At 46.0% G+C, this 16,701-nt stretch overlaps 1 protein-coding gene across 4 annotated transcripts in view; it reads right to left on the bottom strand.

Annotated features, from left to right (window-relative positions):
- PDLIM1 (PDZ and LIM domain 1) overlaps window positions 1-16,701 on the bottom strand; it is a 366,558-nt gene that overhangs the window by 149,406 nt on the left and 200,451 nt on the right. For all 4 annotated transcript variants that reach the window (XM_086922379.1, XM_086922378.1, XM_086922376.1 and 1 more), the window contains exon 3: window positions 3,813-3,897. In XM_086922379.1, the coding sequence (XP_086778505.1) occupies window positions 3,813-3,897 (85 nt within the window). The remainder of the gene's footprint in view (window positions 1-3,812; window positions 3,898-16,701) is intronic.

Here is a 16,701-nt window from a genome sequence, read left to right as displayed (position 1 = left end):
ACGAGGTTTAGAAAGCTACCCACACGCTCGTGCGTGTAGTTTTGCTTTCCCCGTCTGCCATTGGCTTCCGTGTTCTTTTTTTTTTTTTTTAAATGCCACGCGATTGGGCAAAGGTGGGACAATGTCCTGCCTTTGAACCACCAATTCCGGACGGTGGTTAGCACGTGCAGCAGCGCGCGTTTGCCTCGCTGCCGCGCTTCCTTCCCCCGCTCCTCTGTGGTGCGCGCGCACCGCTCGACAAGCACCATTGTCTCCTGGGCTTCAACAGAAGGTATTTTATGCAACCAGTGGTCTGGTGTTATCAACCTCTGGTGGATTAGAGGCCGAGCCAGCCTTCCTGTGGTTACTGGTTGTCTCCAGGTTGAACTCACATCTCTGAGCCATCTGAGGGCTGGGGCTGACTGTGCGCCTTGGAAATGTACAGATCTGAGGAATGTCCCTGTGAGAGTTACCTCCTTGTTGGAGCAGTCTCTGGGGCCGTTGCTGTCTCTTTCTTGCTGCGTCTAGGCGCTCTGGGACACAGTGCCAAGGTACTTAACTCTCTCAGTCACAGTTAAGGCCATTCCCTGGGCTTGTCATGGCGGGAGCCGGTTTCTCTGAGCAGTCACTGGGGAAGACCCTTTAATGCCTGCTCCGTCGATCCCTCCCTGACTGGCCCAGTCACTGACTTGGTCTAGCGGTTGAACCAGTGACTGGGCAGAATCTCTCTCCTCATCTTATGGCCTCATTGCAGCAGTCAATAAGATGGGTTACTCTCTCTCCTCAGTGGCCTCTCTGTGGAGCAGTCCATGAGGTAAGTTACTCTCTCCCCTTAAAGTGGCCTCTCTGTCGCATTCCCTCTCTCTGTCGCATTCCCTCCTTCTGGCGCATTCCCTCCTTCTGGCGCATTCCCTCCTTCTGGTGCATTCTCTTCCTAGCCTTCTCTCCCTCATTAGCATTCCCTCCCTCGTTGTGATGACCCATTCCATCCCCATTTGTCACTGGGCATCATTTTCCCAGCACCTTTAACTCCTGCAGTCCCTCATTGTGATGTTCCCGCCACCTGTCTGCATTTCCTGTTCTCTGGAGCAGTCACAGCCACTCTTGCAATAAACGTTTTCATCCTCACATCAATTTCTCCCTCCCTCTAGCGTTCCCGTCTTTCTTCTCCGGACAAGTGTTAGGAAAAGGGCCCTGTGGCCCCCCCAGATTTCATGGGTACCGCCCCCTTCCCACGTGCCTGCAGAAATGCCCCTTCTTCCGTTCAGGGGTCGCGTCTGCTAGTGTCATTCCTGGGAATACCCTGTGCAGTGATGGAGACCACTGTGTCCAGGACCCTGGAACCCCTGTCTCTTGGCAGTGCAGACCCCTGCCACATGGCAGTGCAGACCCCTGTCACATGGCAGTGCAGACCCCTGTTTCAACAGCCGGGCGGACCCCTTCACCTCTTGAGCACTGTGTGCGCCCTGAGGCCGTGGATGTGAACCCCAGCTCGGCTGCAGTAGGAACCCTCAGCTGCTTAGGGTCGACCTTTGGGATCTGCCCTACCCCCACAAACCATCTCCACCTTCCCCAGCATTACTCTCCGTACAGCGCCCCTCATCCCTACCCAGACAGCGCTTCACCCCGGTCCCCAGTCTCCTCTGCACCACCGAGGGCGCCACGGTCACCCCCTCCACTGGCCCCGTAAGGATGAAGGCCCCCAGTGAAACCCGACCAGGGCTAGAACCGCCATCAAAGACACCCACGGCTCCCGAGTCCTCTCCCCATGAGAGTGCGCCAGCACGGCAATCCCCCAAGGTGGAGGAACAAGCGCCCTCCCCCAACGTCCCTGTGCCTGTGTGTGGCAAGAAGACCCCTCTGCCCCTCAAATAGCACTACGATCCGAGGCACGCCCTCCCCCTGCGCCCCCCACTACTCCAGGACCAGCAGGTCTTCTCTTTCCCTTTCCACCCTCCTCCACCCCCACCCCACTCTCTCTGCTGTTCCTCCGCTCCCTCAAGTGCTGTGAGAGGTGCAAAGGCAACAGCTTGTTATTTAATTATTCTTATTTTTTTACTCTGTGAACTCGTGAGACTGCGAGTCACCATCACTGACAGTTTGCACATTTTCCCTTTGCACAAATCGTGTTCCACAGTGTAACTGTTGACACTGTGTGCACGTTTGCCATAGAGCCCTGATGGACGATAATGTTAAAATAATCACATCTCAGTGGCCATTTCGTTAGGGAGATAGAAACGATCAAACAGCAAAATATCATTTTGCCTGGTGCTCCAAAATTCATTCTTCTGGCTCTAGTTGAGGAGCAATGCAAACAAAGGATGGCTGGGGAAGGGTACTTGTCCATTGCATTTGTTGTATGATGTTTGGTTATCTGAGGAGGTATGCTTAATTAAGGTTCAGGCAGAGATCACCAATGCATTTTGCCAGGCCCTCACGTGCGTCTTCTCTTCCCTCCCCTACCTCCTCCACACTCACCCTACTCTCTCTGCTGTTCCTCTGCTTCCTTAAGTAGCAGATGATGGATTATGTGGCAAATGCTGCAAATCTACAAATATGCAAAACATGCAGCGGTCGCACAATCCTATTATGCAGCCTATTCAAGAAGGGCCTTATCAGTAAAGTTACCCCCATAAAGTACTGTTATGAAAATGAAGTCACTGGAGGAGAGGCTGTTTGTGTTGCTAGTTGTGAATTCAAAAGGCGTACACAGAAATACTGCAGCGCAAAGGGCCAGTATTTTGTTACAGCTTTAACCCTTTCGCTGCGGCGGCTATTCCGCCGCAGTGCTAACGGGGCAGGGCGGCCGCATGCTGGTGACAGAACCGCTACGTCACCAGCCGCGGTTGAGCTGTGCTGGTGACGGAGCGGTTCCGTCATGACCCGCCCAGCTCAATACAAATGCCGCTCAGGCGTGAAATCAGCGCCGCGCAGGCGCGGCGGCCGGACCATGACGGAACCGCTCCGTCATCAGCACAGCCCAACTGTAGCTGATGACGGAGCGGGTCCATCATCAGCAGGGGAGGGGTTAAAAAAGCCTATGCATTCACAGATACTTTTTTGGACAGTTGATAGCATAAGGTCTATCGTGGGTTAAAGATTGCCTGCATTAGCTTTCAGGGTCACACAGATGTTATGTTACGAGTATTTGTATAGCGCGCATTTTGCCTCAGGCATTGGCCTCATGGCGCTTTTGACGGTTCCGTGAATTTCTCCTTTGTTCTGGAGTTTCCATCACACAGCAGTCTGGTTTTTTAGTTTGCGGTGATGTGTTACAGGTATTGTGTACAGGGCATATTCAGGGGTCGGTATGTCTACCATTCTTATTTGGCCCATATTCACACATCACCTTTTATTTTCATAATACATAATACACTACACTCTATAGGTCTCCGTTACTAAAAAATTTAGCTATTAGTGTTTCATTATTATTTGCTACGTCAAAAACTCAAACTTTTACTAATGTGAGACCTATTGCATTGCAAATGCTTGGATGGGGTAAAACAGACTCCAGCTACTAATAAATATAAGGCCTGTTCTTTTGTTCCTAAAACATGACAGAAAATAGGAAATGCAATTCAAGTTTTCTTGAGAGCGTGTAGAAATGATCTAAAGACATAAATCCTATAAACTGTCTGTCCCAATGTAATTGCTTACTCTACATTTTTAACACTATTAAGCTGCTCATAAATGGTCCCAGGTGCCTGAGCGATCACCAGTAAATATAGGATACTAGGTATGTGGACTCTTTATTTCATGAACACAGAAGGTGCTAGGTCAGTTCAGTCTGTCATAGAAACAGATTTCTGAGAAAAACATAAGGGTGTGTTTACCTGCTGTTGAGCTGATAGATTCATCTTGTATGGATGCGCTTTTCCATCTTCTGTCACAAGTGGATTCCAGATTTTTGATTCAGCTCTAAAGAACGGGAAAAACTTATAATTAAAATATATTACCAATAAGTAGAAAGATTACAATGCTCACACGCCAACAGCCGCTCTTACTGAGGCTTCTCGGCGGTGGTTTGCAGCCCAGACGGAACTGGCTGGTGACTTAAGTCCAGATACATAAATATGTAAATTCAGTAATTCTGTGGGGCAGCCATGAATCTCTGATATCAAAAGAGCAATAAATTGAACATTTAATATGCGTTTAGAATGTGTTAATGTATTTATTAAAGTGTTTCCATTTATAGTTTTACACACGATATGTCCTGCGGAACAAAGGATATCTGTTTTGTGCCAAAAATGCTGTTAGCACTGAGAAACCTGTATATGGAATGCCCACTTCTCATAGGCTTTCCCTAGGCTGTGGTCTGCATCATATTTCTCTTTTATCGAAAACCTGCTTAACCAAGCTGACCACCCACTATGGAACTGGCATCCTAACAGTGACATGTCCAAAGAGCAAGCAAATAAGCCCAAATATCACCTGCTCATCTCATTACGAGGACCATGCCTTTGCCAATCCACAAATGCAACATAAACTCTGATACTATAAGCAGGGACTCTTCCTGCTACTGCCAGCCTTTTAACTTTATATATATATATATATATATATATATATATATATATATATATATATATATATATATATATATATATATATATATATATATATATATATATATATGTATGTATATATATATATATATATTTTTTTTTTTTTTGAGAGCTGTAATTAAAGATTGAATCATCTTCATGCTCCTGTGTATAACGGAGACAATCTTTAAGATGATGGCTCAATGAGTACAGATTAACAGTCTGAAAAAAAGATAGCTTTGAAACCAAGCTTATGGAGCTTTATCCCAAACTTTTTAAATAAAGTCAGCTTATTATATTTCACAACTTACTATATTTTTTCATTTTCGTTTTCATAGAATGTCAAAGACGGGGACCAATACCCATCTCTGCCATTAATGGACTCTTTTCTTCGGTCTTTTAATTAATTTTATTCTTACACCTAAAAACACCATTACCAGGTATTGACGATGCGGGAGAATCCTTAGTCTCCACTTGCTAACCAAGCTTTTTAATCAGGACCCCCTAATAAGCTCCTTCAGCCATTAATTCTTCAAGCCTGTGTCTAGTTATCTGTCCTTTCAACAATGTAAGGGTCACAACAGATAATACATCCTGCTTTGTGAGTCACCTTTGCTTGGTGGGTCACCTTACAAGAGATCAATATGAAAAGACTTACATCAGGGGTGGGGTGGGGGGACGTTTGTAAAACCTATAATGCGGTCACTGAACTTTAGCCAAACAGGAGGACAGAAGCCACAATCAAATCAGAAGAAGTAACGTTTACTCCAACATCTAGGGTGACCCAGTGGGTTGGCAATGACATTTTTTTTTACCTGTGTTAAGTAACTACTATTCATATTTAGGGAGTGGCTCAACTACTTGTTGGCGTGTTCAGGATACATGCACGTGTGCCTACCGACTGTATTCAAAGTACACCTACCAGGCCATGTCCCGGCCATATCCAAAAACTTATTTGACTAAGCTCTAACAGCTGATCAACATGGGAAATCATTGGCATCACTACTTCAAACAGACTTGTTGTTTTCTTCCCCCTTGAGCTTTTGCCGTCATCTGAGAAGGAACTAGTGCAACAGGTTCTTCGGAGTTTCAGGCCAATGTTTTTAGTTAGCACTCACAGTTTCACACATGCTAGAAATTGTCAGGAAATGTCAGTATCTGGTTTCCCTTTATGGATTAAATTACTGCTGGTCCATGCGTCTGGATAGAAAAATGAAACTGAGCCTTCCTATTGTTATGAACTATATCCACCAATGCAGGATGTAATAAACACCTAAAGCCAGAATATGTACTGCCCCGAGATACCTTGGACGGATTGCATTATTGACCACCATAACATAGGCAAATACAAACCACCTGTTTTCATCTGTGCTGTGAACGGACGACTTCTCTGCTCAACCTTTAGTACAGAATACTCTTATTCTCAAAGTACTGTTTTGTACTCCTGAGAATCGTTTGGATATGTCATGATATGTTCTCTCATATAACTTATGATCCTATACATTATTAATTAGAAAACATACACAAATAAAATGAGGTGAAAAACTAGAATTAATCCAACAACTGGTTTTTACTTGGACTTCATTCCAGGACATCATTCCTTTACCCACTATGCTAACTAGTTGTTGCAAAGTGTGCATCTGCCATTGGCATGGCCTTAGCTTAAGGTTGGAGTGCCGAAGACAGCTTCCAGGGCACCTACATTTCCAGTCGCCAGACAACGGCATCTCTCAAGCTGGCCATAGAGCATTGGATTTATTGCACTGCTGAGTGCGTTGAGAACCAGGTTGTCTAGCTGGCTATTACAAGCTAGGACTGGAGGCTCGGCTTGGACGGCAATGGGAAGAGTTGCCTGAGTCTAGAGCTCCGCTACACCTCGGGATGCAACGAAAGAAAACCGTGTGATATTACGGTCTAAATGAAGAAACAACGATTGCGGTATAAATCGGAAACCAAGCAGCACCGAGTGAGGTAACCATGATTAAAATTAGAACCAGCCAAACAACGGAAAAAAGAAAGTTAGCAACATTGTAGCTGAAGACCCGAGCTATCATGATGGCGGCGGCAAGATGAGACCCAGACCCCAGCAGTAACGCACCGAGGAGAAAAGATCGAGAATGGAGTGCGAACCAAGCACACCTACGAGGTCAGTGATTGCACCACTAGCGCGGCGTAACCCCCCTCTAAGATGAGAGCCCAGCAGCGAGAAACGCTTGTATGCCTTCGAGGACCTCGCCAAGGCGACTGTGTAAGCGAAAGCAAAACGGTCTACTCCTACGGAGGCAGCCATCTTAGCACAGGGCGGGGACAGAAAAGAAGAAAAGAAGAAAACAGTAGACCCGGCGTGCAGGGTTCAAGGGAAATCACCCCCGGAGCTTAACATCCACCCCTCAGAGACGATAGGATACCTACGAGAGACACTAGTAAGCCTCCGGGGCCCGCCGCCGCTGTTATTGAGCAAGCGAAAGCAAAACCATCTACTCCAACTTCTATGGGGCAGCCATCTTAATGCAGAAAGAAGGCAGGGGGCAGAAAGGAGTAACAAAGGGAAAGCAATCAGACGACCGAGAAAAAGAGAGAAAGGGGGAGAAGGGGAGATCGAACCTGCTCACCAAGCAGAAGATCACCACCGTGGCACGAAGAGGCAAAACTAGCCAAAGAGAGGAGAACTAAAGGCCCGCGAGCAAAAACTAAGAACTATAGTGCAATGCTCACAGGGAAGAAGCCAGTCGAGCGAAACTGTGAGGCGCCGCCACCTTGTCCACAAAGGGGCAGACCGAGAAGGCACAGCAAAAGAACTATTGTGCAGTGCTCAAAGGGAAGCAGTCAGTCATGCGAAACAGCAAAGCGCCGCCGTCTTGCGCACAAGGGGGTAGAACGAAGAGGCACAGCAAAAGAACTATCGTGCAGTGCTCAGAGAGAAGCAGGCAGTGCCCACAGGGAAGAAACCAGTCGAGCGAAACTGCAAAGCGCCGCCCCCTCGCGCGCAAGAGAGCAGAACAGGAAGGCACAGCAAAGAACTATCGAGCAGTGCTCAAGGGGAAGCAGTCAGCGAACGTAAACTGCAAAAGCGCTGCTGTGTTACGCATAAGGGGGCAGAACGAGAAGGCACAATAGAAGAGCAGAAATGAAGGACAAAAACACCCATCAACTAGAAGGCGCAACGGGAGCCAGCCGCTGGAAATCGCAGTGACCAAGTAAGCAGTCAGCTCGGTGTCACACTGTCACAGTAGCAATAAGGTGGGGAGAAATAACCGCCCCGGGCACTGACACCACCACAGAGACCCTAAGAAGAGAACGCAGGCGGAGGAGGCCCTAAGGACCCACAGCTACTCGCTAAGGCACAAAGCAAAAAATATATATATATATACTTTCTGCAACCTGAAGGAAGACGCTGGAGAACCTGAAGAACCGGTAGAAAGGAGGAAAGCGCCTCACGAACTCATACCGTAAGAGAGCACAGAAACAGTGTAAAAAGCCAAGGCACACTACAAAAAGCTAAGGAAAAAAAAAAGAAAGTAACTAACGACAGTGGAATAAGAAGAGTGTTGTCAAAAACGGACTATACTACCAACAACAAAAATAACAAACATATTCACGGCGGAGGGAAGGCCCCCAAGAAATGTGGCGCACTAGAGAGCAAACAGTCTAGGGGGTACAAAAGAAGCAAGCAGAAGAGTCTAAAACCAGGAGCCTCTCTAAGGTCAATCAAGTGGAACGAAACCGGCCAACAGGAGAAGGCAACCCAGCAAACACCACCGGGCAGTAACAAGAGATTCGAACTCCTACTAGCTAAAAGAGGACTAGAAAAGATGGCAGGAAACCACGGAAAGCTGTCACAACAGCCAAAGAAAACAAAACCCGAAGGACACCCAGAATCCCCCCTTCAAACAGAAGTCGGACATTAGTAGCACGCTGGATAGCATACTTAAAAAACTAGCCGAAGCCCACAACTTGGCCAAATCGACGAAACAAAACACTGACGCCATGCAACTCGAACTAGCAGCAGTCAGGGCAGACATCCATACGGCATACAACAGAATATCAGCAGTGGAACAAAGAGTCAGTGACATAGGAGACAGATCACAGCTAACAGGCAAGGCGATTGGCAACATTGCTAAAGCAACAACAGACCTCCAAAAACAAGCAGCAGAATTTGAAGACCGACAAAGAATTCTGGGGGTTCCGGAAGGAGAAGAGGATAAAGCTGGCTCGTGCGTTGCACTGCTATAGAATCTTATACCAAAGCTAACAAATCTCAAATTTGAAAACTCCTTCGAGCTGGACAAAGCCTACAGAGTGCCGGCTTTCAAACAAACCAACAGACCAGGACCAAGGCCGATAATATGCAAACCCCTACGCTCACACCAAACCGATGCCATCTTTGGAGTAGCAAGGAAGACCCCAAACCTACAATGGAATGGACACAAGATTATCCTCACGCAAGACTACTCGAAGACAACAGTAGACATCAGGAAAGGCTTCCTGGCCCAAACAGAAAAGCTAAGGAGAGAAAACATCAATTTCTCCTTTACCGGCTCATCGAGGTTCAGGATAAACAACAAAGGAACCATGTTAACCTTCGAAGATCCAGCGGAACTATCACAATATCTAGCGGTGCCTACATTACAAGAAATGGAAACGACAACCATGTCAAGCAAAAGAAGCTCCTCGCCGGACCTTCATAACGATACGGTCTAGATCAGAATACCACACTGGCAACAGGAAGAAAAACTTCCAGCAGACAACAAAGATTCTACCTCACGGAGAGACAATGTAAAAGGGCAACTTAGACACTAAATTAAGGAGATCCACTGAAAGAGCACGAAAGCTCGACCAAAGCTTACAACGGAATCTACCTCACAGAAGGCTAGATGAACTACCTCACAGAAAGACAAGTTAAAAAGACACTACAGACATTACAGACAATTAAGCAAAGGAAAACTACCCTGAGAGCTCGAAAGCTGTACTACAGCTCACAACAGTACCTACCTCACGGAAAGACAAGAAAAGATACAAGAACAAGTACTCTAAGAAGAAAAGTCTGTCCAGACCAACCAAGGAAAAAAAGAAACTATCTATATCCTTTAGAAACTCTATACAAAATAACTGTTACTGATCAGGGAAGGTATCCTATAAAACTCAATGAAAAGTATCTGTTACTGATCGGGGAGGGTATCCTTCACAATTCTATGCAAAATGACTGTTACTGATTAGCGTGGGTATCCTTTGAGACTCTAAGCAAGTAACTGCTACTGATCAGGGTGGGGCTTCAGGTACGCTAACCAATCTAATGTAACAGGAGAAATATAACTGAACCAGACTAACGTATCAAGCTATCCCGGGGTAGTAGCAGGGTGGGAGGGACCTTGCTGTCGCAAGTCTACAGTTCGACACATCAGTAAGGGGAGGGAGGGTGGGGAGGGGTGTGGGGGGGGGAGGAAGAGAAGGGGGTTTGTTCCGTCCGTCATGTTTGTTCTTCTTGTCAAGTTTGACCAGTATGTCACGTCCTTGTCAATACCATACCCTTAGACAGAAAGCATGGATCAATTCGCAGACTATTATCAACTAACACGGCAACCAAAGATCTCAGTAAAGGCTCGCTTGTAAGACAGCGATCCGATGTCCATCACAATGAATAACAATAACGCATTGCTGTTTGACCTAAACATTTTTTCCCTAAATGTCAAGGGTCTGAATCACCCAATCAAAAGGAAAAAAACATTACATTACCTGGCAAAGACCAAGGGCGATACTATTCTCCTACAAGAAACCGAACTCTCCATGGAAGACTCGAGTAAGCTTAGAGCGAGATGGATAGGCCAGCTAGCCTGCTCACCAGCGGTAGGCAAAAAACGAGGAGTAATCACCATAGTTAACACTAAGTCCAAGTTAACCATTGAGAATGTGCAGCACGACAACAATGGTAGACTTCTGATCACCCAACTCAAAAGAGGAGAAGAAACCATACTAGTAACAAACATATATGCACCAAACATAGACAACACAACATACTGGGAGGGAGTGTCAAGAGAACTAGCAGCAAACCAGGCGAACGACATGAACATAGTGGCCGGGGACTTCAACCTAGTCCTAGACCCCCCCCTTGACAGACAATCAGGCTCCCAAACAAGGCCTCCAACCTCCTACAACATTCTGAAAAACATATGCAATAGATTCGACCTGCAAGACACATGGCGGTTACAACACCCAGACACTAGAGACTACACCTTCTACTCCAACCCACACAACTCCTACAGCAGAATTGACTACATCCTCATCTCAGGCTCACACACACACACCTGATAGAACACACAGATATTGGGGCAAGGAAAATCTCAGACCACTCTTGCATCAGTCTATAACTAACAGGCCGGCATAATAAGCACACCATCCGCAGATGGCGGTACAACAACATAACGTTAGCGAGACAGGAGGACAAAGACAAAATAGAGCAAGCCAAAAAGGACTACATAAAAGAGAATAACACACCGGACATAGAGCCCAAAAGCCTATGGGACGCCCTTAAGGCAGCCATCGGAGGAACGCTGATAGAAATCAAGGCCAGAAGAGACAGGGAAGCAAAAAGGCAGCTAAAACAGCTAGAAACAGACATCAAACAACTGGAAACTAAGCATATCAGGGACACCTCAAACACAGCTGTCCTGGTAGAACTTACAGGAAAGATATACGAATTCAATAGGATTCTTAGCGAAAGAGCATGGCTGTGGATAGGAAAATACAAACAAATCAACCTCTAAGAAGCTAATAAGGCAGGTAAAATACTAGCATCATATCTCAAACGCAAGCAAAGACAACACTGTATCTCCACAATCACAGATTCGAACAACAGGACACACACCTGACACAAGGATATCCTACACACGTTCATGGAATTCTACAAAGACCTCTACAAAAGAGACGACAACATTGACCAGGAGGGCAGCTCAGCCTGACAGGGAAGCAAAAAGGCAGCTAAAACTGCTAGAAACAGACATCAAACAACTGGAAACTAAGCATATCAGGGACACCTCAAACACAGCTGTCCTGGTAGAACTTACAGGAAAGATATACGAATTCAATAGGATTCTTAGCGAAAGAGCATGGCTGTGGATAGGAAAATACAAACAAATCAACCTCTAAGAAGCTAATAAGGCAGGTAAAATACTAGCATCATCTCAAACGCAAGCAAAGACAACACTGTATCTCCACAATCACAGATTCGAACAACAGGACACACACCTGACACAAGGATATCCTACACACGTTCATGGAATTCTACAAAGACCTCTACAAAAGAGACGACAACATTGACCAGGAGGGCAGCTCAGCCTACCTAGACAGACTAAACCTACCCAAGATATCAGAAGAGGAGGCCAGAACTCTAGGTCAAGACATAAAAGTGAGTGAGATTGCATTAGCTATAAAATCACTAAAAGATAACAAAGCCCCAGGCCTAGATGGGTACACAGCACCCTTCTACAAAACGTTTCAAGATCATCTTCTCCCAGTCCTGATTAAAACCTTCAACCACTGCGCCAAAGAGGGATTAGTAATAGAAACTATGACACAAGCCAACATAATTGTCATACCCAAAGAAGGTAAAGATTTGCAAAGGCCCACAAACTACTGCCCCATCTCACTTATAAACTTAGATTGCAAGCTATACGCCAAAGTGCTAGCCACAAGGCTAAACAAACTACTACCACAACTGATTGGAAACACATAGGTAGGCTACATGAAAACACACATGTCTCACGATAACACGTGACTCCTCTGCCAAGTCATAGAGCACTCCTCAAAATCACTCAATTCTGCGGTAGCAATCACGCTAGATGCAAAGAAAAACCTTCGACAAAGTATCCTGGCATTTCCTAGAGAAGTGCATGCAGGCATACAACCTAGGTGTCGGCTACACGATGAAAGTCATGGCACTGTACAAAAACCCCAAAGCACAGATAGTTATTAACAGAAATTTCTCGGCCCAATTTAAACTTGAGAGAGGGACAAGACAGGGCTGCCCGCTATCCCCGCTACTATTCCTATTAGCACTCGAACCCCTGATTAGAGACACTTTGGCTAACAGCGACATAGCAGGGGTAACAGTCAACAACACCACAGCCAAACTTGCTGCCTATGCGGATGACTTACTCATAATAAAGGAAAACCCAGGCCAATCCATACCAGCACTCATGCAAACAATTGAAACATACGCTAACCACTCAGGTTACAAACTCAACAGAGACAAATCAGAATGCATGCCCCTCAACATGCACACAACCAGGGAGGTAATAGGAACCTCTGGGCTGGATTGGCAACCTGGGTTTGTCAAATACCTGGGTATTCAATTTGGGAAAAGCCTAAGAGGCACGTTAGAATGAAGGGAAAGCAACCGGGTTGCACTCAATCATCAAAATACACAAAATCTTAATACTTGTTGCAACAGTTCAAGAAACTAAACAATTGCGTGCACCAAGTTAAAGGCCCTGCAAGCCTTTGGGAATACAAGTAGGGGATCACCAGACAGAGATCTGGAGAACCTGATGCACTGCTCAGGATGCTCATACAGGATCAGCGATAATAACTGAATCACAAAGTAAACCATAATCATCAACACTTATACACAGTGAAAAAACGTGATGTACAATAACCAGCATGAAATCTTCAAGCTTTAGGTTGAAAGTTTTTTTTATCTCAAATCAAAAGTTTCAGGGATGATGTTCACAATTCACAAAATCCGAGTGAGAGATGTTCACAAAACACTTCAATTCAGTTTTTCATTAAAAGTCCCAATGCATTTCGGGCATCAAAGGTAGCCCTTCATCAGGGGAATCTGAGAAAACAATATAAATACAATAAATGCATATATCATGTATAAGCAGTAGATATTAAAGTACTCAGCAAAGAAGGGGAGGTAATAACTCTTAAAAGGTACAGATGTGCTTGTACAAGATCAATGTTAGTAAAGTTCTCTAATTGTCAAATTAAAGCAAGAAAACTCGCACAGCATCAAATACTCACATTGGGAAACACTCTGGGCAAACCCCAAGATTAAATACAGAGGGATACCACTCGACAGAGTCATGGAGGAAGCTAGGAATCTCGTTTCCAGGCCAACTGGAAGCTGAAGGAGAACCCTATACCTTTAACAGCCTGAAAACAAGACACGGCCTCCCCGACATAGAACTATACAATTTCCTAGCAATCAAAACTGGATTAACAAAGTCAAAATTAGGCAAACATAAACCATAAATCTTCTAGTATATGGAAACCATAAACAGGACAGGGCACCAAATCTCATTCCGCTACAAACTCCTCCGACCTGTCTCCCCCAAATTCAACGCTAAAAACACCAGCTACTGGGAAAACCAAATAGGCTCCAAACTCATGGAACAAGAGCTACAAACCCTCTGGGCGACCCAATCAAAAAATATGATATCCCCAGTGCTGGCACAAACTAAATTCTGGCTTCTTCACCAAGCACACTGGACACCAGGCCGCCTCGCTTCGATAGGCCTAAGAGACAGCGATACCTGCTGGAACTGCGGCGCGGTTAGGGGAGACCTAGAGCACCTCATCTATCGCTGCACTAAGGTCAAAAACTTCTGGAAGAAGGTGCTCGACTTCATAAACAAAACCCTAGGCAGCAGCGTAAAAGAAACATTTGCCACAACTATCACAGCACACATTACACCAGACATCACCACTAAAGAGGACAGAAACCTCCTAGATGTCCTCCTTACAACAGCAGTCAAAACAGTACTAACCAAATGGAAGGACACCACCAAAACCACATTCAAGGGGTGGCTGAACTGGGTGACCTTCCTCAGAGGGGCAGATAACACTGCACTCAGACACACACCCGGGAGGCACCCCAACAGCCGGCCTTTGCGAAGGTCATTGAAAAGCATGTACATAAGGTGCTTGCCGATTACTTGGAGTCCCACGATCTACTGCACCCTACCCAGTCGGGTTTCCGCACCAATCTTAGCACCGAAACAGCCCTCCTGGAAGTCTCTGAGGCGATTAAGGAGGTGCTGGATTCGGGTGGGAGAGCGATGCTGGTGATGTTAGATCTGTCGGCGGCCTTTGACACCGTCCCCCATGAGGGTCTCCTTGGAAGACTCTCAGAGATCGGTCTCCGGGGGACGGTGCTCCAGTGGTTTCGATCTTTCTTGGCAGGCCGTCGACAAACGGTCTGGGCTTCTGATTGCTCCGCCGAGATGTCGCCATTGGGTGTCGGAGTTCCTCAGGGCTCAGTATTGAGCCCTACCCTTTTTAACATCTTTATGACCCCTTTGGCGGCACTGGTGGAGTCTTTCGGGGCTCAGATCGTTTCCTATGCCGATGACACCCAGCTCCTCTTCACCTGTGAGAGGGGGGCGGACTTCGATGGAGGTAGGATCCAGGGTTGCCTTGAGGCTGTGTTTCAGTGGTTCCAACATCACAGCCTCAAGTGCAACTCGGATAAGTCCGAGGTCCTCTTTTTTGGATGCAGTTCGGATCCGGACTGGAAAGTGTGGTGGCCTGAGAACATGTTTCCACCAGCAAGTTCGTCCCAGGTGGCAAAAAACCTTGGGATCAAGATCGACAATGGCCTCACACTACGTTCACAGGTAATCGGGCTCACTGGCACCTGCTTTGGACTGCTCCGGATGTTACGCAAGTTCCTTCCCCTGCTATCGGAGGAACACAGGAAGATCACGGTGCAGGCGTTTATAGGTTCGAGAATTGACTATTCCAACGTCCTTTATCTCGGCCTGCCAGAATACCTGCTCCAACGGTTACAGGTTGTCCAGAACTCGGCAGCACGCGCCATCTATGGACTTTCTCGCCGTGCTAGAGCCTCGGGTCTTCTGGAGGCTCTACACTGGCTTCCTGTCCGGAAGCGGATTCTTTTTAAGACCCTCACTCTGGCATACAAAGCCTTGCATTTCTCCGGAGCAAAATACCTTCAGAAAAGGCTAACATTTTACCACCCTGCCAGGCCGCTCAGATCAGGAGCCTTGTTTCTTGCTACGGTTCCCCGTGTCAAGAGAGCCCGCATCGGAGGCCGGTCTTTTAAACTACTAGCGCCCCAGTGGTGGAATAAACTGCCTGTGTCCCTGCGCAGCTCCCCTAACCTGTTAACTTTTAGGAAAGGGCTCAAAACTTGGCTTTTTACTTCTTAGTTCCTGGCCCTATTAGGTTTTTTTCTTGCTCTGTTTTTATTTTTTCTCCTTGTTGTGTTATGAGACTGTGTGCAATTCAAAGCGTCGGGACACTCTTCTGAGTAGCCGTACGCTATACAAAACCCCGAGATAACATAACATAACATAACATAACAACAGGGGGATGTGGTCAAAACTAGACAAATTCCTAAACACCTATAAACCCCCATAGACAACGAATGCCTGTCTAATAAGCCGAACCAGCTCAACACAACCTCAAGGGCCCGGCGGTCTGTCACCAAATAACCACCATTCACTTTTATGTTATATGTACACGCTTAATATGTGCCCAATCACAAAAAAACTATGTGTTTTATGTTATATGTGAGCTAGACTTCGAGGGGCGGACAAGCAAAGACTAACAAAACAATCATTGTTGCCCTATACGACCAACTGCGAAAACTGCTATATGATATTGTGTCTTTTGCAGTATGTAATTTGTAAATACCAATAAAAATATATATTTTTTAAAACAAGCTAGGACTGGAGCATTTAGTGTATGCCATTGGCACAGTCAGAAGTGGTTTCTGAAAAGTGTAGCAAGCCTAAGTAAAGTTTGGAAAACAGGAAATGCGCATGTGCACATTCGGATTCAAATCCTGTGTGGAGGGATATTCTTTGGGATCACACAATTGATTATAGGTATACCGTTTGCTGCAGATTGCGGCCATATTTAAACAAGTTTAGGAGAATGTTGCCCTCCATAGTGGTAGCTTTGGTATAAAGGGTGGATGGGAAGATTAAACACTAGGATATTTTTGAAAACGGAAAATCACTAAGTAGCAAATGAGGTTTAACGAAGCCTTCTTGGCATACAGCCTCTGCTACAACGCATGGATGGGGATTGCATTTCCAACAATGTAGGATTAATAGACAGTATCCCAAACAGTGTCAGGCTGCTGTTTACAAGTCAAAGCTTCTGTTTTACTTGGCTGTGAAGAGAGAATGGAATGTATAGCCAGGGGGATAAA

This window comes from Lissotriton vulgaris, chromosome 5 (genome assembly GCF_964263255.1).
Source record: "Lissotriton vulgaris chromosome 5, aLisVul1.2, whole genome shotgun sequence".
In the NCBI taxonomy this organism is placed as follows: domain Eukaryota; kingdom Metazoa; phylum Chordata; class Amphibia; order Caudata; family Salamandridae; genus Lissotriton; species Lissotriton vulgaris.
This window is presented reverse-complemented; position numbering and strand designations above follow the sequence as displayed.